General features: G+C 39.3%; 1 protein-coding gene across 3 annotated transcripts in view; it reads right to left on the minus strand.

The window, feature by feature from the left end:
- Positions 1-324: 324 nt before the first annotated feature.
- CNTNAP5 (contactin associated protein family member 5) overlaps positions 325-25,295 on the minus strand; it is an 831,834-nt gene continuing 806,863 nt past the window's right edge. For all 3 annotated transcript variants that reach the window (XM_054699622.1, XM_037523193.2, XM_054699623.1), the window contains 3 exons: positions 12,288-12,506; positions 10,600-10,671; positions 325-7,528 (listed from right to left, as the gene is read on the minus strand). In XM_054699622.1, coding sequence (XP_054555597.1) covers positions 7,332-7,528; positions 10,600-10,671; positions 12,288-12,506 — 488 coding nt within the window. In that variant the 3' untranslated portion in view covers positions 325-7,331. The remainder of the gene's footprint in view (positions 7,529-10,599; positions 10,672-12,287; positions 12,507-25,295) is intronic.

Consider the following 25,295-nt stretch of genomic DNA (forward strand, 5'->3'; position numbering starts at 1 on the left):
CATGTGGGCAGCTGAAAGCAGAGAGTTTCCAGAGGCTCAAACACGACTTTTGGTCAAGTCAATGAACTTGTTCTTTTACACATTTGAGCCAGCAGCAGGTTAGTACCGTTCAGCTGGGCGATGAGAGAGCCCATGACGGCACTTACAAGCCTGTTGAAATCAATAAACCCAGGGAGTGGAAGTTTCATGTTTCTCCAGCAACCCCACAGGTCATGTTGTCTGTAAGTTAATGGTCTAAGGAATGAGAATGAGAGCTAAGGGATTAATTGTTTGACTCTTCATTAACCCAAGAAAACACAGCAAGACACATTTGTCTTCCACACAAAATCATACAAAATTCTCTTTATTAAATATACATTATTTACAGGTTAAGTCTTTCTTCTGTACAACAGTAACCATAGAAAACAAAGAAATCTAAGGCTAACTTTTATTTTTCCCCTTATGGTGTATTAAGACATGTTACATGGTCTACAAAACTGACTTGGAACGAGGCAACATCACTTGGGATTTTGTTTTGGGAACAAAAATGAGAAGCTTAAAAAGAAAAGCTGGACTCTGGCAAATCTACGAAGAGAGGTGACCTGTTTTGTGCTTTTGCCACAATAAAGAGTTTGGTAAATAAATACATTTGGGGGGAGGTTATTTTGCATTGTACTGTTTATTTGTCAAAAAATAATCTCCATATTCTTCCTCATTCTTCCAAAAGGGGACTACTACCTGCCAGAGAGATACTGATTTCCCATTTGAAATGATCAGCAAACTAAAGCCCATGGACAAAAATCTGACCTGTGTGTTTTTATAAATAAAATTGTTATGGAAACACAGTCGTCCCCATTTGGCTGCCATTCTGCTACAACGTCAGAGGTGAATACTAGCAACAGGATTTGCCATTTGATACTTTCTAGAAAAGATTACTGACTCCTTATTTATCACATTCAGGAGGCAGGCACTCCCATTCCCAAGTGCAACTCTTACACTTCTTTGGCTGCTTTCAGTTGAATGAGCAAAGTGATACCCTAAGACAGCATAGGATATCCGGAGGCTTGTCAACTACCAGCTCCAGAAGGAGAAAATCTTGGTATTGCACCACACTCAATACAAAGTCCCTATCACAACATAACTTTGCTGCTTTCAGCAAGGTTTGGTATTTTTTGCATGAGTATTTAAGGCAGGACAAGGTTACACAGGTTGACACTGCCATCAAAGAGAAGAGACTATGTTGGTATCTTATTCAAAACCTTTGGGATGGGGTTGACTATAATGGAAATGTATGACTGGGCAGATACTTATTAATATTATTCATTAAAGTTCCCTTGCAAGTTTCTACTTATGGGCCTTCCAAAGAGTCTGCAGGGTGATGCAATGCTTCTTTGAATACCCAGTGCATTTATCATGTCCTCTGAGGCTACTTCTGGCATCTGAGGAAAGGAAGCGTATAATGAGAATGAAAATACACCAGGATTTAATCACTAAAACAATTAACTTCACCTTCAGCCATGGCCTAAGTCCACACTCCTAATTTTGCCCTGCTGTTTTGTAAATGTGTCTTTGTGTTGCTAGGCTGGGGAAGATGAATAAAACTGTGATACCCAGAATGTTAGATGAATAGTCCCTGGCAGCATTCACTGTCATGGATGGAGAGTTTCATACCTTCTTATATGGCATGTCAATTGGTGGCAAGACCAAAGAAGGGGAAAGAGAGACAGTAGATAGATAACAGGGCCTTAGAATTCTTGACATTGGGGTTCTAGTTCAGGATAGCAGACCTATGGGGATTTCTAACAGTTTTTTTCCCTTATAGCTTTTTCTGGGTGTTCAATCTGGGAAGGTTAGATCATTGTGGTGATAACGCTAAAGCATCCTGGGAAAGTCCCGATGAAATAATTAAAAAAAATAAAAATAAAAAAAACCAAAGAATCAGAGGATGTGGTTGGAGTAGGATGGGGAAAAGTAAAAAAATGTCATGCACAGGGGAGTAATGAATTGAAAAGCACATGATGTCATCTTGTTCCCTAAAGTGTAAGAAGATGATCCAAAATGCACTAGAGACTCCTGAGTTAGGAGCCAGGAAGGTGGCAAGAGTAACAGCCACTGAGCCATAGTGGAAGCAACGAACTTCTCACCTGGGCTGGCCACCTATTGCTGGCATGTGTTCGTCTGCCTCTTCAACCTGTTCCCACCAGGTGTGGTCAAAATATCAAAACCAACTTTTGCCTTAATCCTTGCTCATATCCCCTCAGTCATTTTGTAGACTATAAACAATACAAAAGACAGACAATGAGTTTACAAAGTACAGTATTTCACTAAAAAATGTGCTTTTCTGTTCATCCTCAGAGTACCTTAGTGCAAAATAAGAGAAATATCACTCAAAAATAGCAAAGGAGTTAAAGATCAAAATCTTCTATTAAGGTTTTAAATAATTGTCAACACAAAAGGGAATGACCCTCTCCCTACCAAACAGATGAGATACAAAGTGTTCTGAAAAAAAGTTAGAATAACAGCCCTATTTTTACCAAGTGTCTGTATGTTTACGCTTTTTTCCCTTTAGGGGATTCAACTGTTTGGAATTTGTGAAGGCAGTGATAAAAACTTGGAGAATGAAAAATCTGCAAACTAGATGACTTAACAAGTAGGAACGAGAGTGCAAGAATGAGAGGGGCGGTTCAGCAAGACCCAAGAGAAGAGTATGGAAGCATTTCAATCACACAATGTGTCTGTTACAAAAGACATTTTCAAACTGCATGAGAGACATGAAATAGCAGTCAATTATCCTCCAAGTATTCTGGAAGTGCGGAGTTTCCTAGCACCTTCTTCCATTAACCACCTTTGTCTCTTTACAAATGAGGAAGGCTCTCCATTTATTTGGTCTACTTGTGACCTATAGGGCAACTGATTACTAATTTGTCCTAACCTTAAGATTAAGAAAAAATCAGCAGTGGATCTATATGCTGTTCTTCAAATCCCCCTTGGCAGACTGTGTTACATGTGAATTTGATGGATTATAGCTATGGGAGATTGTAAGGATGCCAAGAAAGTTGGTGGACAACCTGTCAATGCTGTTTATCAGAAAGAATTCAATGGCCGGACTCCTGTCTCCTTGAATATCTTGGAGAACACACTTCACTTATGACAACCTAACACAGCATTCCTAACTACAGAGAAGTGATGTGTGACTTTAATTATTGGAAGATTTCACCCAGGACACAGAGATGAAACCTCATTTAGATGGACAACACCTTTTACTCAGTTATTTATTCAAAGATATACTTCATCGCAGAGAGCTTCTTGAATAGAGTCAAAATGTTTTATCACAACTGGAGGGTTTGAGGACAAGCTGGAGTACAATAAAGATATCTTAAAGAGCATCCGAAAGGACAATGGCATGCAATAGGTCATAAAAATATGACCCCCCCAAAAAAGCATAGATTAGGGGAAAAGTAGAGATTGCTATTTCCTACCCTAAGTAGGGTCCCAACTCATCATTTTGTTCTGATTGATAGGAAGGACTTTCAGAAACCTGCAACCAGCAGTGACACAAGAATGGGGGAAATTCAGTCTCCCAAAAATTACTTTAGAGATGGGGACCACTAATTCTTTCTGTCCCCAAAGAGTCAATCTATATCCTTCTATAAACTCTATCTGATAGATCGATATTTACTGTGAAGAGGAAATAGAAAGCAGCTTATTGAAAGTGGAAGAATTAAGCAAGAAAAAATATAAAAGTATGTACAGAAATGCATCTGTTTCTTTGTCTCTAGCAAGGAATTTCTAAAAATAATTGGGTGGGACCTTTTCTCTATATCCTGTAACAGTTTATGCATACCCCTATTACATCAATACATGTAATATCCCTTGCTAGATGGAGTCCCTCCAGGACAAGAACATGTGGTCATTTGCATTTTTATGCCCAAAAGCTAGCACAATCCATTGACTACTGGACATTCAATAAATACTTTGTGATTGAGTAAAGAAAGAAGAGAACAATTTATTTTGTTCTGGTCCTGTTCCCTTTACTCTGTGGTTGCTCATGTATCTGACAAAAGGTGCAATTCAGGTTAGTGCCATCTCTGCTATTACTAAAGAGAACAAAAACAGTTAAAATTTCAGCCCAGGGTCCTTAAAATAAATATCTCACATGCAGATGAAAGTGGATAGAAAAGGCTAAGTAAGAAATTCACAAAAATCTATCCACAGAAGGGACACATGTCTAATTCTCTAAACAAATTCTCATAGAAACCACAGCAATCTAACCTATACACACAACGAATGATTCAGTAGGATGCTAGGTATGTTTTAGGGCAAGCAAATGCATTGTTGCTTGTATAAATACATTTGTTTGGTGGAAATGATATCAATGAAACAGCTCCTTTAGCATGTGAAACTGCACAGGGATTTTTGGTTTTATTGTAAAGTGACCACATTCCATAAAATCTTTTTTTTGTAAACAACAGTTACCAAAGACTGAAGATTCAAGTAGAGGATACTGGAGGTCCAGTTGGCCAGAGCTTGTGGTTAGGAGACCTGATCACTGAAGTAGAAAGTGGTGATTGAATGTTTTAAAGAATATTTGTTTTAGATAATAATTGTTCAATGACTGAAGCACTCACACAATTGAACTACTGCACAAACTACTTGGATTTTGGTACCACTGAGGAAAGACAGTCTGAGTCAGCATTTATTTATAAAAGAAAATTGTGTTTTGTTCTGGATAGAGCAATTTGCTTCTTTTTTCTTACAGATAGTGATATGTATTCTCTGTGGGCTATGCAATAATGCAACCCTGTAAAAAAAAAAAATCATTCTGACTTAGCTCCGAGACTACTTATGAGAGAGAGGTGCAGCTCACACTGTCTTGGCATTGGTCTTTAAGTCTGTGGTAAGTAGTACCTCTGGATAGATCACTGACACCTGGGGGCTGGCCTTCTGGTGGATTCTGTAGTGCAGATGTGGCCAGCATGAAGCCTCACAAATGTTTTACCCTAGAGAACTCTCTGCAAGTATCTAAGTAAATGAGAGAAGCAAATACTCTGAGTTGGCTCTTACTATTCTTCCATTTCTTCTACCAGCCCTGCATCAGCCAAATAAAGTCCTTGCTTCCCAGAGACATGAATAATGGAGAGTTCCAGCTTTATTACTCATACGTTCCTTTTTCTTTCTATTTCCTTATTGGAGATGCTTCAGGCTACACACACTGCACTTCATGGAAACTTTTATTTCAGGAGACAAAGAACTATGTAGCCAAGTAAAAGGCTGATTTATACAGTCTTTTTATGGAAATAGAAAATGCAAAAGTGAAAACTGGATATAGGAGAGGATGGGGTGGGGGAAACAGTATTTACAGATCTTCCTTTTATTAATGGATCAATCATCTTATAAAAACTAAAAGAAAGAAATGCCCTTACACTTTAAGTTAAATTGACTAGAAAAGCAATATAATGGAAATGAAGAAGTGAAGAAGAAACCACAGAAAATTTTAAGGAGAGACGTGTGTATTGAAGTAACATCTAAAAATTGAGAAATCTATTTCCTAACTAAATCCTTATGTCATGTGCACTGACACTGAAGGGAAAGCTGAAATGGACATGAAATTGGATGAAGCTAACAGATTCCTCACTGTGAGCCTCATCATGCAGCAAAGTGTTAAGTAATTATAGGTGATAATTAAATTAAGAACAAGATGGAATGTCTGCTAAATGTCAAGGCTGGGGGTCAGCAATGTGGCCATTGTTTTCCAAATTGGAATTTGTCCTGAAAAGAGAATCAGCAAGTGCTTTCCACGTGTGTGGATCATTATATTGATATTTCCAGCATAAGACAGGAGCATTTATATTGCTTTTCCTAATTTTTTTTTCTCCAAGATGGCCTAGAGGCAGAGTCAGACATACTAGTATGACTAGTACTAGTCATCAGGATGCTCACCACCATCTCTGGAGGAACTCAAGACGCCTTCTTGAAAGAATGACTGTTTCTCCCATGTTTTGTTATCAAAAGGGGCCAAATCTGAAATTGCCACTATCTCATCTGGGAGTTATGTCTGCAACATGTTGGGTGTGATAGGAGCCATTATACATAGGAGGTGGCCAATTTGAAAATGTGGTGAGCTCTAGAACCCAAGGGCTCCTCTGAAACCAAACAGTGAAGGTTTGCTGAAGCTAAACATGATACCTCACATGTCAGTGCTTCCTATGCTTCGTAGAAAATGACTTAGTGGACATAGGTAAATTATGATGTCTGGTCAAAAATGTGAAACCTGCATTCACTTTCTTTACCAGATCTTTAGTGGGTAGATGGAAAGAAAGAATTCTGTTTGGTATTTCCCTTCTTTCATGCAATTTTTTTTGTTGTTGTTTTTCATTTTTTTTAAACTGAGTTAAAAACAGTTTAAATTCTTTCATAGAACCAGGTACTATTTTAGACTTTTATTTGAATTTCTTTAAGCTGCAGCAACATATATATATATATAGATAGATATATATACTTCAATATAATAATCCCAAGAGTAACCTAGCTAATGTTTCTTACAAAATGTGGAGAGGCATTTTGAAGTTATAGAATATCTACTTCCTAGCAGCTTTCCTTTTACCTCCTAATTTCAAGCTACTATTTTCCATGCTTCCCCTAGGTTTATGCTATTGTGTGCTGTTCTAAAGTCTTAGCCCCTGGAGAGAGTGGTAAGAAAGGAGCAAAGAAATAGATCTCACTACCATCAAGAATGCTATACTTGGAAATACTTGGCGGATAAGAGCCATTCTGAAAAGGGGTGGTGAGATAGGGCGATGGACTTCTTGCGGTTAGGAAAAATTAATTCAAAACAAACCTCTCTTGTTTCTTTTAAAATGCCACTTAAGCAAACCAGGTTCTAGCATCTTCTCTTTCTACCCTGAGTTCCCTGGAAGGAATGAACTTGAGATGGGGAAGGATGTCAGAGACGACTGTTTTCTGTCTAAGTCACAGAGCACAGGTTCAAAATAAGCCTGCTAGACTACATGGCTGTGGAAGTGGAGAGTGTGCATTTTTGAAACTGGAAATATAGAACTAAATATGCACATGTGCACGCATGTGTCTCTTCCTTGTCTAGAGCAGTCAAATCAGTCTCTTGAGTGATTGGTATCACCATGATGGGTTTATCAAAGAGGAAGGCAGTGGCTGTAGCTGCCTGGTCTTCTGGGCTGAGTCAAGTGGATAGAGGCTGTGGTGGATACAGGTACATTCCAAAAATAAGTGGCAAACAAATAAGAGAAAGAGAATGACCGAAACCAAAAGACAAGAGAAAGGGGAAAGAGAAAAATTCAACAACAAAATGAAGACTTATTAGGTAACCCTGCAGTTTTTCAGATGAAATATTCCCGCTTACACTCGCTCACGGTGTTTTGCAAGTCAATGTCATTTCTAAAGGAACTGTCCAAATTTTCTGGATATTCTTTCTCCTTCATCTGGTTAGTGCGGTGTGACTGCTTATGCTGGTAAAGGAACCGGGTCATGATGCCGATGATAGAAAAGATGATGAATATCACCACTGCTATGACTCCTGTTGAGGAAGGAAAAAAAGGAGAGAAGGAAATTATCACAGATCATCTGTTTGAGGGAGATGATTTAGTCTAGACAAGGGAGACACTTAGGAGAACAAAACAAACAAGCAGCAGCAAACTCTGTGTGCCCAGAACTAAAGACCAGTTGAAATGTCTTCAGTCTTCATTTACTAAAATCTTTTTTTTTTTTTTTTTTCCAGAGTAGCTGGGGCAAAGTTTAAATCAGAGAAGGTTTTGTGTGTGTGTATTAACAATGCCATCATCCTTTGAGAGCTGACTGGGGGTTTGAGGGATCCAGAGAGGAATGAGGAGGAGAGTGAGACAGTAAGCAGGAGTGGGGGGTGCATGATGGACTGTGGGGGAGAATGATGGCTGTTCTGCTGTTGGGGGGTGGAGCTACAGTGACTTCACCTAAGTGGGGAAATCTTATACTGTCAAAAATGCACATATATAAAACATTGGCATTTCAATTTAAAAAAAAAAGAGCATAGGTTAAACTGAAAATAACAAGAAGAATGTCACCCTACACAGACAGAATCAGAGCAATAAAGGATTTTGGGGTACAATTAAGATCTGCTTTAAAGAATGTATCAGCATCATTTGTAATTGGCACATTTGTTTGTCACCTTGCAATTAAGTATTTTCAAACTACTTCAGTTCCTAGAGGACAGTATTTAATATCTCACACTCTGATATATGCTGTCCTGATTTCATTGTGTGTTGTAAGTAATGTATTAATGAAATGCTTACCGAACATTTAGGGCCTTCATTGCTCTACATTCTGCAAGACAGAGACTAGCTCAGGGCTCCTATGCACCTGTCCTCAGGAAACTGAGGAGTGTAAATTCAAATGTTTGCCCAATTGTGTCTACTTTGTTTTATGTGATTTCACTGGATCAACTTGGAAAGCTGTCCTCTCTGACCTAAGGTCTTGTCACTACCTTTGCCAGGAAGTCCCTTGAGATAGAAAAAGCAAGGTCAGCAAAGGAAAGGTAAAAATGTGAAGGCGGGGCCTCCCCGGTGGCGCAGCGGTTGAGCGCTGGGTTGCGAAGCTGCCTGCAGCCTCCACGGTGCCGGTTCAATCCCCGGCTGCTCCCTGGCCACCGGAGGAGGGTCCCGCATGGCGCGCAGACCTCTCCTGCCGCCCGCTGCTCCCCTCAGCAGTGTACTTCGGTCCTTCTGCCTGCTCTGCTCCCCGCTCTGGCTCTGGTGAATTCTCTCACCCTCCCGCCCTTCTGACTGTACCCAGCATTTGTATGAATAAATAAATAAATAAATCTTTAAAAAAAAAAAAAAATGTGAAGGCGGTGGAATTTTAAAAAGGAGGATGCATCTGTAGATTTCCTGATATTAAAATATTTGAATAGTATTTATGATAGTCAAAGATAGGTTAATTCTTTAAAAAGTGTCGCTTTGTTTACTTTATGAGTAGAATTACTATTGAGAAGAAATATTTATTTGAGGAAGACATTTTTGATTACCCTGAATTATGATATGCATAAGCATGGACATTTGAGAATTAAACAACTGAAGCATGTCTTCTACCGATTTGTATCAGAAATGGGGCTACAATTAAGATGTTACATTTTCTTTTAATATTCCTAAGTCATTATATGGCCCGTCCCCAACTATTTTAGAAAAAGGCAGAGTCAAACTACCTAAATTAATAGATGTGTACATAACCAGGGTGCTAGTCAGTGGCTCCTGAGAATGGGCTGTTTCCATTCCTTCAGAACAGGCAGTATTCGGAGCTGGAGCTACACATAATTCCAGAACTTTCCCTTGGGGTTGTGATGAACTTCTAGCTCCTATGGATTCACAGAAATGTGTAGATAGGTAGGAAAATGTCATCACAGAATTCTATTCTCCCCTTGTCAAATTATAGGAAGAGAAACAGGTACCAAATTCTATCTTACATGTCCTGATGCAAAAAGAAAAAAAGGAAAATCAAACTGGACTCTTTTCCCTGAAGCAGAAATTCAGGTCAGGTGTGTTAAGGACTTCCTTTGGGAAAGGTCATGGTCTTCCTTCCTTAGACTCTTACTGTCATGTCTCATGTCTGTGCCCCCAGTGTCATTGGTAACATCTCCTTTCAAAACATCATCACTACTCCCATTGTTATCTGTTTATCCAGCTCTCCCCTGCCAGGCTGTGATTTCTTTGAGGGCAGTGTCCATATCTCTCATTCCTATATTCCTATACTTAGCACAGGGCCTGACCCATAGCAGGGTCTCATTAAATAGAAGTTAAATGAATGGATACTGCCAACTTTTAAAAGGAGAACTCCATCTGGTGTGGATCAGTTCATCTAGCCTGCCAGAAGGCCGGGCCGGGGCACCTGCTAGGGCTATGCTTCTCAGATGGAAATGAATTTAGTCTCTCACAGGCATCTTACATTAAACAAGGTTTGGGAGTCATTCTGTGCTCAAGACCCAGATGGAAACATCAAGCTACTGGAGGCAGCAGCCAAGCTGAGGCAGAATAAAAAGGGCGAGGCCGACAGGCAGTGAGAAAATGGAAAAGCAAGGGAGGTGGGAGGGAGAGCTGAGCTGATGGCAGAGCAGACAAGATCTGCCTCTGTAACCATATGTGCTGCTGGATTTGAAACTACAGTCCTGTGGGTTTCATCCTGCTCATTAGATCTAGCCCAAATCACTCGGTGGAGAAAACCCGCAGGACTGTGGCTTCGCCCATCTGTCTGCCCCAACATGGCTTCATCCCATATGTAGTTTTATTGCTTTGCTTTGTTTGTGCTCTAGGAAAACTGACAACTGGATGAGAAGAGCAGGATGCACGCTGTCTGTCTCTAAGTAAATACTCCAGCTGTTGATTCGGTGTGCAGCTGCCTGATAGATCAGGGACGGGAAGCCTCCTTGGAGCTGCCAGTGCTGGAGGAGAAGATACCTTTGATCACACAGCACACATGCCTATTACTACAAAGACTCAGATTTGAAGATATAGCTCCTGCTTGGTGCTGGATGGCCATAATTAAGGGAGGATTGCAATTGTTTTCTCTGAAGTACAGAATCAATTGTTTCTTTTCTGTTTCCAGCAACAAAAAATGTTTTACCTCCAATGACGGCTGAATCACTCCGAACTGCATTGGTAAGTGGTTCTCGCTCATCTGTCTTCCCAAAGGGATCTAAAAAGTAAAAGATATGAAACTGTATTCCTGACTCAGAGCACTGGAAGGAGATCTACGATACAGAGTTAAGATGATTGCATCTCAGACCAGGTACTCTCAAGAAGCTGAGTGTTGGCATTTTGGAAGGAATCCAAACAAACATATGCCCAAAAAAGGGCATTCAAAGACACTACTTATACCCCATAGTTCTATGACCCAGCAAGATTCTATGTAAGGTATAGGATAAGGGATTAAACTAGATGACAATGTTACCCTGCTCATTTCTGCGCTGGCCTGCAGTATAACACTCAGCCTATGCTTGAATTTGCTCTCTGCTTTGCTGGACTGTTCCAACAAAAACTGTTCTTACCTCAAGCACCTTTTTTTCCACTTGAACTACAGAAAGAGAAACAGGAACTGTTTTTTTTCTTACATTTCAGAGGTTTCTTTAGCTTAAAGAAGATTCTGAATCTATTGACCAGGCAGGATAAAAGTGCTGGAGAATTACATTCTCAGAGAAACCCTCACTGATGAGAAAGGGATTACTTATACGGACCTTCACATATTAGCATTTAGTTTGAAGGAAAGTAGATCTCGGTTTGGATACTTGCTCTGCCTGTGCTGTTGGTCTGGGAGCATTGAACTAGGTACATTATCAAAAAAAATACTCAAATATGTTAACAGGGACTACTGATTCCTAAATATATGTATGTTTATAGTGCATACCCATTTTAGGACATAGAATAGCTTTTATTATTACAGTATTATTTAATACTCAGGAAATGACTACAACATAAGCATTATTTTTCCCATTTCAAAGATAAGGAAATTAGATCAGTGTCATTAAATAACTTGTCCAAAGTTCTACTTCATTCATGGAAGATTCAGAATTCAAATTAATGTCAACCAACTTCCTCTTTCAGTTACTGTCCATTATGCTTCACTGCTGCCAGGAAAATACCAAGACTGGTAATGACTAAGCAGCAGCAAAATACAGTTCCCTTTTTTTGTTCACATTACCAGATCTGGCAATTGACTACCATGTCTGATTTAAAAATTTCCAGGCACATTTAAAGATTAGGGATGATGGCAGCTAAGTAAAGATAGAGAAGGTATTTATGAAGTGACAAATCAAGAGATGTGGGTGATGGTGTTGTGAGACTCACCCATCATTAAGGAAGGAGGGCTGATTTTAATCACATGGACTATATTAATTCAACAACTATCCTCCCTGACCCCTAAACTACGTAACCCTCAGAGCCATAAATGGGTATTTTTATACACACACACACACACACACACACACACACATACACACATACACACATATGTTAGATATATACATACCTATATATGCTTATTTGTACAGTTACATATTATATATATACATATATGCATATATTGTTTATGATATGTAATGTATGCAAATAAGCATTCTATACTAACTACTTATCATATTACTAGTAGGATTATATTAAATTACATAGAAATCACTTATGAGAAACCTATTATTAACCACCTGTAAGCATGCATGGTAAAAAATTGCGTAATATCAGCCTGTAACCTAAAAGCTTCTTGTACATAAAAAGCAGTGCTAGTGAGGGAAGTTCCACTGGGTATTTACTTGACTATACCTGATGAAGAATGCACTGTGGTCACTGCATTGACACCTGAGTCCATCATGGAGCCACAGCTGGATTCTGTCAAGGTTCCTTTAATAGTCACGGGTGCAATGGTGGCATGGCGCAGGGCTGCCTTCAGCGGTGCTATGTGGTTGTACTGTACTGAAGACAGGCATCCAGAAAAACCCAGGGCATTTGCTTTAGCAACTTCAGAATCCAATCCAAGATTCTCTACAACATGAAAGGCAGAGTTTTGTTTCTTTTTTTTAAAACTGTGCTCAATGTCCTCTTTAAATAATCTCAGAATTACAGAAGCTACTTTCCTATTTTTTGAATATAGAGTCCACCAGTCTCCTATCTCTCTTCACCTTCTTTTCCCAAACTCTCTCCCTACTGCAAGTATCAATATATCAACTACATATCATAGAAAGCTGCTACAGCTCTCTCTACTTTGAGATTAGGTTTCAAAGTTTTGAATTTTCATTCATGTATTTTATGAACTGCAAAGAAGTCTCAATAAATCTGTTCTGTACCTTAGATGTTTTATAGCATTTCTATCAATATTTCTATCACCACTTATTTATGGATACTGGTGATTAGTTCAAGCATACTGCAGTGCAGATTAAAACTTATCACTCAGAAGGGGAAAAATGAAAAGAAGCAGACAGATTAGAAGTCAAAATGGTCCTTCCAGAGGTTTGTCACATTCAGTGTTTTAAGCAACCTGTGTATTGACCATTGGTTCAAGATTGTCACCTGCTTAGTTCTGTCCACGGAAGTGATTGATAAGCCATGATTTTGCATGGCAGCACTGAACCTCCTAAGACATTTCTGAGTCTTTGAAAAAGATGAAGATGGTGACAGAACATTGTCACTGGAGCCTTCGTGGTGTTTGGTTTAACATGTGCACATAGGTAATCATTCATTTATACTCCCCAAATAATAGTTATCTCAACAATTGGCAAATAAAAAAAATTGAGGGAAAAAACCAAGCATTTATGATTCATGATGAGATTAAATGTCTCATTTTCCTCAAGATTTCTAATGTTACTCAGTAATTCATTTCTTTCTTTTAATTAGGATCTTCTGAACAAGTTGTTGTGATGCTATTACATAAAACTCCAATGCATAATGAACCCTTTTTTTTGTCTTAAGGTATGATAGTTCCAAAATATTTAGAGAGTTCAAATAGTTACTTTATTTTAATAATCTGTTTATTTCCTAGAAGCTGTCAGACATTATTTCCTGTTTACCAATATTAATTATAATTTAATTTGATTCACAAGTGATCTAAGAGTCTCCATGGGTCTTCAAGCAATCATTGTGTGGCAGCATTGAGACAGACACAATGAGAATATGGTAGAAAATGAGAAATTAACTCCCATTAATAATGTATTTTCCGGTTTTTCAATTACTTACTACCTCCCTTCAACACCCATGTAAAATTTACTAATTTACGACCCCTGTATTCAGGGGTCAGGGCAAAGAAAAAACCGTATTAAGAAAATCACTGGACCATTGCAACAAATTACACAAACTTAAAAAGCTTAAACATTATAAAACAACACAAACAAATTGTCTAACAGTTCTTAGACTGGAATTTTATTGAAGCAAAAAACAAACAAAAAAGTGGGAGAGAGAGAGAGAGAGAGAAAGAGGGAGAGAAAGAAAGAAAGGCTTCCTTTCTTCTAGAGATTCTAGGGATAATTCAGTTCTCCTTCTTTTCTAAGTCATATAAATCACCCTCACTCCTTGCCTTAAAGTCTTCTTCCTCCATCATCAAAGTCAGCAATATTGCATTTATCCATGTCTTTCTTCCATAGTCACACTTACTTCTTTTCTGCTTTTTGCCTCCTACTTTCATGTTTAAGAATGCTGTGATTACATTGGACCCATCATATTTTAAGGTTAATTATCAGCAACATCAATTTCATCTGCAACATTAATTTCTCTTTGACACAGAGCTGAACATATTCACAGATTCTGAAGATGAGGACTTGGATCTCTTTGTGGGTCATTACTCTTACTATCCCATGTCTGCAATTTTTTTGAGGACTTTCTAGGTAATAATAATGGCTATGTGAATGACATTCTTCTTCAGATGTAGAACACTGGGTGAGGGAGGAAATGAAATATCCTAATAAATATCTCATAGCACTGGTACATATTTATTACTTACTCATGAAATAATCACATTGTTTATTTTTCATTATAATCTTATAAAACTGTGTCCCATAAGAGTTCTCTTAAACATTGTTATTCAACAGTTTTCCAGACCAAAAAGCTTTCACTAAGACTGGGTGTTATTTGCTGAGCTGCAGCCAAACTCAATGTACCCAATGATAATTCAAAATACACATTTACCAGGGCCTTCCTCGTGACACAAGGGGTTAAGTCTCAGAACTATGAAGCTATCAGCAGCCACTGCAGCACGAGTGAGATTCTCCAGGCCAGGGAGCTACACACATGGTGAGGCAGACCTCTCTTGCCTTTCCCGCTGTTCCCCTTAACAGTATATTTCAGTCTATCTGCCTGATCTGCTCCCCACTCTGTCTCTGGTGAATCCTCTCACCCCTCTGCACCTCTGGTCCACACCCTAGCTCTTGTATGCATAAAATAAAAAATAAAATAAATCTCTTCAAAATACACATTGACAATTGAGTGGCTCTTATGGAGAGATAGAAATTAGAAGTATTTTGCAGAAGAAACAAAAGACATGAGAAATGAAGCATACACTGGCATGATTTTTGGCATATTAGGATTTCGAAGCAGTAGAAAGTGACATGTCAATGTAGCTACGCCTTCAGGGTGTAAGTCAAAAGTGCCAGCCCTCATTCCCAGAACTCACTTAGAAAGAAGTCTATATTGGTGCCAAGATCTTTGAGGACATCACTATAGTGACTGCCATGAAGAAAAGCTCCAGGTACAAGAATAGGCACAAGCATAAATCGGGCAAATGCCAGAAAATGACATTTTCTCCTTAAAGGAAGAAATGTTTTGAATAAAGTCTTATCTCTAGGGTGTATTTATTCTAGATGTATAATAAGGATGGAAACCTTGGGATGTTTCTGAAAAGAAATGTAGAGAACAAGAATTCCTGATATCAGAAAATGCTCTCAGTGGGAGGCCTGACATAATGAATCTCAGATTCTTACTTATATGGAGAAGTGATAGGAAATATTAGCATGGGTTCCAAATTATTTTTGTTTCTTATATACTTGTTAAGTAGAATGTCACAGGGAATAATTGTTTACTTAAAAACATAAAAGCTGCAAATATTACCTACTCATGACCTATTGAATATCTACCATATAGCTAGGCAATGATTATTTTTGAAAAATTATTTCTATTCCCCTCAAAAGTTGCTTCAGGTATGTTATATTATCATCAGCCAACATTTACAGATGAAGAAACTGACCCCCAGAGCCTCCCTGGTGGCACAGGGCTGAAGTCTCAGCACTACGAAGCTATCAGTCATCAGCCACTGCAGCACGAGTTCGATCCCTGGCCAGGGAGCTGACCCACATGGCACAGTTGACCCACATGGTACACTCAAGCTCTTGTATGCATAAATAAATAAAATAAATTTTATAAAAAAGACACTGACACCAGAAATTTTTTTTAAAAATGTACCAGAGATCATGTGGCAATTTTGAGATTTAAAACAAAATCTTTGTCATTTCAAACATCAAACTCTTTATCTAAGCTATGCTACAACCCTAGATATCACCCAATTATGTCCTTAGTGGAGTAGAAGAATTATGAAATTTCTCCTTATAATATAACCCACCACCTGAGAAATCACAGGTATCTTTGTAAGAGTAACCTAAAGAATTGCTTATTTGAAATTGACTTTATTTCTTCCCCTCAATACATATAATTACGAAATAGAGTTTCTTTTTTATTTTTTTTTAAGATTTATTTATTTATTTATACAAGCACTGGGTACAGTCAGAAGCCTGGGAGGGTGAGAAAATTCACCAGAGCCAGAGTGGGAAACAGAACAGGCAGACTGACAAAATACACTGCTGAGGGGACCAGCGGGTGCAGCAGGAGAGGTCTGCGCACTGTGTGGGACCCTCGCCCGGTGGCTGGGGTTCGAACCAGTGCTGCAGAGCACTGGCTTTGCAACCCAGTGCTCAACCACTGTGCCACCGGGGAGGCCCTAGACTTTCTTTTTTTTTAATTTTTTTCTGAATAGAAGAATTGGGGTGTAGGCCAGAGGTGTGTATGTGTGGGTGAGAGGATTCACCAGAGGCAGAGTAAGGAGCAAAACAGGCAGATCTACTGAAATACACTGCTGAGGGGAGCAGCGGGTGAGACAGGAGAGGTCTCTGTGCCATATGTGGGTTAGCTCCCTGGCCGGGGTTTGAACTTAAGCCATAGTGGTGACAGTGCTGAGACTTAACTACTACACTAGGCCACCAGGGAGTGGCCTGAAATACAGTTTGTGATTCTCAGTAGTCTACCACCCTACCCAGAAATGCTGCTGTAGAATCAGCATGGGTGATAAAGAAGGCAGGTTAGAGGTTAGATAGAGCTGGGTTGATAATTTCCTTACATATGTAACTTCTATTTCCCTACTTATGAACGTCAGTTTTGTTCATCATAAAAATTGTGGACATATTCCAGAAATAAGCAATTCTGGTCACATGAATTGTGCTGGAAATAAATATAATAATATACTTCCTAACTTGCTCCTCAAGTGCATTTGTTATGACTGTTGTTTTCTTTACTTTTCCTGCTATTGATCCAAGGAGCTCCACATTCTTTTATCCAGATTCAATGACCCTCAGTATGCCCAAGGAATACTGCATTTATACAAAACAACTAAGATGTAAATACTGATGTTCTTTTGTAAAATCTTTCCTCTAAATTTCCACTTCACAGTGACTACTGACTCACAACTGAATAAACACAGTGCTCAAACTGAATGATTCAGATGAGTAAATGATTACAGATTAACTTCTTCAAGCATTTTAAAACTTGACTTCATACATTTGCGAGCACTTGTTTTTCATAACAAAGCGATGTCTCTCTGTTAAACCAATGGATTCTGTGACACCAAAGAAAGTAATGCACAATCAATTTTAGACCTGCAATGTGCAACACTTCACACAGTTGCAATTATTTCACACTAAGAGAGTGATAGAGGCAATTCAGGCTAATTTTAATTCAGGCAGTTTCTTGTGGGTTTTAAAAAGAAGAAGAAAACATCAGCATTGCTAAAAACAGACTTTGCTCTAAGATGTACATGGCATTTACTCTATGTCAAAAGCCATTTATGATACTTGAATCCTAACATGTCAAAAATAAAAATCATGCAGACCAATACAACCTGACCATATTAAGAGTAAAATGATGAACCAACATAAAATATAAATTAAAGAAACTAATATTAATGGAAGGTATGGGTAGTATAACAAAGAAATTTTCCCTGAAGATTATTTTGTGGTTTTCAGGTAAATCTGAAAATTTAACCACTAGGGGTGTCCAAAATCCAAAATCCATGTCCTTCTGTTGATAAAGCCTTGAATTCTGAAAGAAGAATGTAAAACTCTATTAAAAAAAAAATGGAATCTATAATCCATAGTTTTATCCTTTGATGATTTTCATGATGTGTTCATTTGTACAATCTTACATAAATATTCATCCTAATGAAATAAGAAAGGATGATATAATAGTACTTGATTATCATTTAGTAAAACTAAGATAAAAGACCAAATATGGTATGGCACAAACAAATGCACCATACCATGGCCAATGCAGGCCTGAACTTAAGTCTCTTGGACCCTATACTCCATACTTAATATCTTTTCTTATGTATCGATTGTTGAGAAGGTAAAAAGAAAACATGTTTTTGCAGCATGACTTCTGCCTTTCATCAGCTAACTCACACCCACCTATCCAGCACTCTCTGTGTTATACAACATCCCTATCCCAGCGTGGAAGGTCCTACTGTCCTAAGCTACCTGGACAGCATCTTCTCTGAGAACTTACATCTATTTATTGGCCAATGACAAACATACTCTGTGTGAGACTAGATTTGCAATTACTAACAAGCAGACATACCATTTCTATGAATGCTCAGTCATTGTAGAAGATTAATTTAACAAAACAGCAAGGATTACCAGCAGTAAGTCTAGTGGCAGAGGGAGATCATTTTGACTGGGAGGGCACAGAAGACCCATGATAGAATCTAAGACAGTGGAGATCAAATAAAGAAAAGCCCAGGAACGTATCAAAATGCATATTCTGGATCTCAGCTCATTTAGTAGGTCTGACATCAAAAGCCCAAGAATTTTTATCTTAGAGCACGTTCTTTTTTTTTAAAGATTTATTTATGCACACAAGAACTGGGGTGTAGACCAGAGGTGTGGGGGGAGAGAGGATTCACCAGAGAGAGTGGGGAGCAGAACAGGCAGATCTACTGAAATATACTGCTGAGGGGAGCAGCAGCAGAGACAGAAGAGGTCTGCTGTGCCATGTGGGTTGTTCCCCGGCCGGCTGCAGTGGCTGGCAATAGCTTGATAGCACTGTCTTCAAACTCTGCGCCACCGGGGAGGCCCCCATTAGAGCACACTCTTAAAAAATTAAGATGTGGATGATTCACAGACCATAATTTGAGAGAGAAACATTGGGATATATGGTTTGAAAATACATTGAGGAGGGAATTGGGATCCACGAAAGTATGAGAGGAAGTTCCCTGCATTGTTCCCCAGAGGATCATCTAGTTAAGCAGAGGAGTACTGAACCCAGGGAATCCTGTGGCTTAGGGTAAAACTGGAACACCTCCTAGGAATCAGAGACCAGGTGGACTGTGCCTGCCGGGACATGGAGATTCATGTTTCTTTGAACAAGAGGTGGGTGTAGGGAGATGCTTGAAGGCTGTGATCAGAAGCAGGAAGCTGCTGTACAAATTATCACAGCACTGCCACTTGGACTGTCCTGGAGCACACCGAGTGTGGGCACACACATACTGGGTTGAGGGCAAATATGCACAGAAGAGATGGGGAGTTTCAAACAGGCCAGGACCCCAATGAAAGGAACCAGGAAAGTGTGCTGGGCTGTATGTCTCATCTCCACCACTTTGGGCTGGCTGGTGAGGCTCACTGGGGACATGCAGAGACAGCATTCCCAGGTCTGCCACCCCAGAGAAGAGGGCAATTGGCAGTGCCACAAATGTAAGCTTGCCACCCCCAGAACACTCATACCTGGGCCCTTTCATATCTGCTTCCTACTCCTTCACTGAGCAGCCTCAAGATCAGGTGTCTGACCTACAAAAGTCTAGAAAATATTAAACATGCAAAATCACATGAAAACCATAGTGTCACTTATTAGAAAAGTAGAATTAGTACAAACCTGTATGATCTGTGACAAGATGAAGATGGGTGTGTGTGTGTGTGTGTGCTTGTTTGTGTAAACAAATGACAACTTGAGACCTCAAGGGGATATGACACCAAAAGGAGGGAATGACACTCCAGAATCTTAAGAATTCAACCGCAAAGATATGGAAGAATTTATGTTCTTATTAGATAATTCAAATTTGCCATGAGAGAGGAAAGAAGACATGGAAGAAAAAGAGGAAAAGAAAGCCAAAATGATGCAAAAGACACTGAAAAGTTAATTGAAGAGATACAACAAAATGAAGAAAAACAAATGTCATGAGAAATGTATTTAATGGAAAGAAAACAGAAATTAAAGATTTAAACAAGAAAATAATGGAGCTTTCAGACATAAAAATGTGAATAGAGGAGATAAAAAAATTGGGCAGAAAATTATGGAAGCAGAATAGACAAAATGAATGGTAGACTCAGTGACCTAGAATATAATTATGTGCAAAAAAAAAATCCAATGGGGAATATAAAAATAAAATTAAAAAAAAAAAAGAATTTAAAAAATCCAGAAGAAAAAGAAGAAACAGAAATATGAAGGAAAAAAATAAACACTTCATGAGCTACCCCATTAAGAAAGGTAACATAAGGATGATGGCTATGCCAAAAGGGGAGGAGAGAGATAAGGTTAACAGAGAACTTATTCAAATAAATGAGAGGAAAATTTTTCACATCTGGGTAAGGAACTAAATATACAAGTTCATGAAGCTAGAAGAATAGCTCGTTATCTCAATCTAAACATACACATAGTTGTAAAACTATCAACAGTTCAAGGTAAAGAAAGAATATTGAAAGTGGCTGAGATGCTCCTATCATGCTTACATCAGACGTAGTCAAGGAAATCTCATATTACCCAGACATTTTGTTTATTTCTATTATCACTGTTCTTTCATTTCACAGTAATTCCCTCTCCCAGCCTACCCCACTCCCACTAGATTGACAGCTTCAGGTTTTCAAGAGACCTGTCCTTTTCAGATTTTCAAAGCCATCATCTAAGACACAATGCCCAACACACTAAGATTTAGTCAACAGTAAAAGGAATCAATGAATGAAAAGTAAATGATTTCTCTATCAGTATCAGTAATGCAGCTTGATAAGGACACTTCAAACTTCTTCATTCTGGACACTTTTATAAGCATATAGTTTCTTTATATTTACTTTCATACTCACAACATGTTCTGCAGAATTTCCTTGGATGAGGCAGACCAAATTCTGGTAAGAACTTCATTAACATTTCTCACAGTTCTGCCAAGAGTGTACATGAACTATTTATCTTCATTATATTCAGCATTTTGTTGTCTAAAGCTAAATGAACTGTTTATGTGGCATCTGAGTGACATGTAAGCTTAGTTGCTACACTTAACAGTTTCTATTCTGTGCATAATGAACCCATAGACTTCAAGAATCAGGATCTGTGCATTTGCTCTTGACACTCCAAGGAGGTGCCCCCAATGCTTCCTGACAGCAACTTGGCTTCCATTCTCAATCTGAATGTCCTTGCACACCTTCCCTGACAGCACATCCTCTCCCCTCCACTCTGATCCTCTAGCCCTGAAACCAGCTGATTTGCCTTCTAAGTCATTTCCTCAAACATTGTTATTGTGTGCACATTCGTGTGTATGTGTGTGTGTGTGTCTGTGTGAGTGTGAGTGTGATTACTGATACACCCTTTCTGTGTCACTCGAGACCATAAGTCTTATTAAAATAACATGTTCATTTGCTTTCCACTAACTACTTATTTGCTAACATGGACTTTGCTAGCTAAGTACTGATTTGGGGGTGATTAAATAAGTCCTATATTGCACAGAGTTTGGAACATAGCAGATCTTCCATAACTTTTCTTTAATTAAACATATATGCATATAGATGGGTAGACAGATATAGGAAGATGTTAATGAAGTATACGAAATCTAAAAATAAACAAGTCAATTCAGTAGCAAAACTTCTATCATTTAAGAATTCATTATTTCAACTGAACAACTCACTTACTGAAGTGTTTTTTTTTTTTTCATTTTTTTAACAGGGTTACTCAGTTACATGCGCTATACAAAGGCACCTTTATAGATACAGGAAAACAACTCCTGAACCAGTTAGTCCTTAGCAACATAGCCAAATTCAAAAATTCTAGGTGTCATAGTCTTGGTGTCAACTCTGTTTTTCTTTCTTTCTTTTTTAAAGATTTATTTATTTATTTTATACAAGAACTGGGGTAACTGGCCAGATTCGTGGTAGGGTGAGAGGATTCACCATAGACAGAGTGGGGAACAGAACAGGCAGACTGACTGAAGTACATTGCTGAGGGGAGCAGCGGGCGAGACAGGAGAGGTCTGCTGCACCATGTGGGTCTCTCGCTGACCAGCCAGGATCGAACCGGCACTGCAGAGGCTGTGGACAGCTTCACAGTACTGTGCTCAACTGCCTATGCCACCAGGGGAGGCCCCTCAACTCTGTTTTTCAAAGGAAAAAAATTGCTTTTTTTGACTTTAAGCCTGGAATTTGCAGTTGATATATAACTCATTCTTTTGAGATTCAAAGAAACAAAAATAATCTTCCTAGGGTGCTGATTAAGTATTTTATATGGGGTCAGAACCAGACAATTCTTATTATTGATTTATGCCTTTCTTGTTTGCTCTGTTGAAAGAAATGAGCAAACTAGGCTCCTGTGTGTCCCAAAAGAGACTATTTAAACAGAGCCAACAAATAATCTATAGAATATATTTTACACTGATATGAAATTGCTGGTTGCAGAGTTAAAAGCACCACAAAGTGGAAAGCCATACTGAGCACCTTCAGTAGTTTGAATGTTTTTTTTGCTTTGTTTTGTTTTGTTTTGTTTGTTTGTTTTGCAGGGGCAGGGATAATGAAAATTTTGTTAAGAGGCTTTTGACTGCAGGTGACAGAAAATCCTATTTGCAGAGATCAAAACAATACGGAGACCAATGATCTCAAATAGCAAGGTATTTAGAGGTAAGGAGAGTTGTGGGCGTGAAGTGTCGGGCTGCCCCTCTGTGACTGTCTCATCCTCCGGCTTTGAGGCAGCATGCACAGATGCAGCTAAAACCAAAGCTTTAGCATTCCATGTCTCTTATTAAGAATGGAGAATCCCTCCTCAGAACCACGTGTACCCAGTTACCCTCAGATTTTCTGACCGGCTACCATGAGTCACATGATTATTTCTGTTGCAATCACTGGCAATGGAAGTGGACCATGGCCATTAGCATATACCAGCAGTTCTCAAGGCCCATATTTGGTCTCAGGACTTATTTTCACTCTTAAAAATCCTAATGAGAATTTTGATATGCATATCCATTTTTATCTATCAATATTTACTCTATCAGAAATTAAAACTGAACATATGACTAGAACTCATAGGGCCTCTCTGGTGGTGCAAGGGGTTAAGTCTCAGCACTATGAAGCTATCAGCAGCCACTGCAGCACAAGTTTGATCTCTGGCCAGGGAGCTAACCCACATGGCACAGTAGAGCTCTCCTGTCTTACCTGCCTCTCCCCTCAGCAATATATTTCAGTAGATCTGCCTGTTATGCTCCCCACATGTCTCTGGTGAATCCTCTCACGCTCTGCACCTCTGGCCTGCACTCCAGCTCTTGTATGCATAAATAAATAAATCTTAAAAAAAAAGAAAGCACAGCACATAGTCCATGAGCTCTCTGAGGCGTAACATTGTACATTTTGTAGCTTCTGACATGTAAGAGAATAAGACTGGCTTGTGACAAAGATGAATAATATGAATATTGGGAAGCTGAACTGAAAATGAAGATGGTTTGAGTCTTATGGATTCCCTGAAAAGGCCCCTGGATCCTGCCCTCCCAGTGACCCTTGGATCAAACTTTGACAACCGCTGGCTCAGAGCAATTAGGAGGAATCCCCAGGGATTGCAGGTATAGAAAATCTTCCCTAGGAACTCATGACTTCACGGAGGAGACAGAATGCATAAATAAAATTGTTATTGTAAGAAAGGGAAAAGAATTCAAAATGGATGAATGATCTTCCATTTGGGTTGTGTTGAATGATTAAGATTTGGCTGTTTGCAATAAGGAAAAAATCTAGACCAATTGTAGGCAAATTTGTCCCATTGGTGATGATTATATTTAGTGCTGCTTTTTTTTTCCTTTTTTGGTGGTTCCAATTATTCTTGATTCTGGTGCTAACCTACATCCATATGCCCACACACAGTTTTTAAATGGGTATGGCCAAAGGTTCACCATACTTTTAACATAAAAGCATTACAGGGTGCATGCTGGTCCCCAATTAATGACAGAAAGGTTAGTAATTGGCCTCATGAAAAAAAACCCAAGTGATGGCTTGTATCACTAGGTCCAGTAACCCTAAGTTCCTCATCCTTGCTCTGTTCCTGTTTATCTTTTCTTGTAGAAATTCTTAGTTCTTGCCCTGCTTATCTATTTGCAGACATAATCAAATAGACCAACTGAGACCAGATGGAGGTAGAAGACAGACAAGGGTTAAGCCACAGACTCGTGACCATAGTGCAAAGCATGCCCACCAGCATCAGGTCAGACCCCATCAGACCAAACTTGGAAGAAACAGGGGCACAACTGCAGTTCCTGGAAGTCCTGCCTATTTCTCTGCAATCTTGCTGACAGACCCAATAGCCGGTAATGAACCTTAGTACTCATAAGTCTCCATTTCCATCCAATTTGGCTCCAATGCCTTTGGAGCATGAGTATCATTCTCTATTCTTTGGTTAATACATAAAATCCTCTGCAACTTGTACCTTGATTCCACTGTGGTTTCTGGGATTGTAGGATATTGGATGGTAAAAGGACTCAAATGGTTGGTAATACTTGGGGTGACTGGGTTTGGGGTGTGGTGCAATGTCTTTGAAGTCTGGTGGGACAGACTCCCTGCCTCCCTGACAGTCACTGCTGAGCCTGTCTCCTCTGCAGACCTTGAGCATCCCAGCAGAGGCTGGGGGCTTGGGTCTCACTGCAGGCCTGGTAGCCACATAGGGAAGACTCAGTCAACTTACAGCTTCTCCTACCAAAAGTCATTCTCCTTTTGGCAACTGTCCTTTCAGCTGCACCTACTTCTATACTGGCCTCCATGTGATTGCAAGTTTGGCATAAATTTCCCCTGGGTCCTCAGGCAGCTGAAGCCAGGCTCTGACACTCTGCTCCCTGGCTGTCTCCCTGCTGATTTTGAGAGAGAAGTCTGACACCCTTTCCTTGTTGTTCTGGGTGCCCCTCAGGGCTCTAGGGTCTGCTGACTGGCTCTGGGGGGCCACAGTGCACTTAAGACTGTCAGACTTGCACTGCCAACCCTTTCCTGTTCAGTGTCATTGCTGTTTCCCTGGTGCTGGAGTGCAGGAAATTTTTTCCCTGTGCAGGACTGTAGGAGTTCCCTGTGCTGGAGTTTCTATCACACCCTGTGCTGGAATATAAACTCCTCCCTGTGCTGGGGTGCAGACTGTTCCTGTTCTGGGTTAAAAACAGACTGAATGCCATGTTGTGACATCTGCTTCCAGAAACACAATTTTCAAGATATAAGAAGTAAATCTTGAAAAAAAAATGTATATAGCCACTATAAATTGGAAAAGAAAAGGAAACAGATCCTCCCCTAAAGCTTCCAGAAGAAACATAGCTCTGCT

This window comes from Talpa occidentalis, unplaced genomic scaffold, assembly GCF_014898055.3.
Source record: "Talpa occidentalis isolate TD23 unplaced genomic scaffold, MPIMG_talOcc4v2.1 talOcc4.3, whole genome shotgun sequence".
NCBI lineage: Eukaryota > Metazoa > Chordata > Mammalia > Eulipotyphla > Talpidae > Talpa > Talpa occidentalis.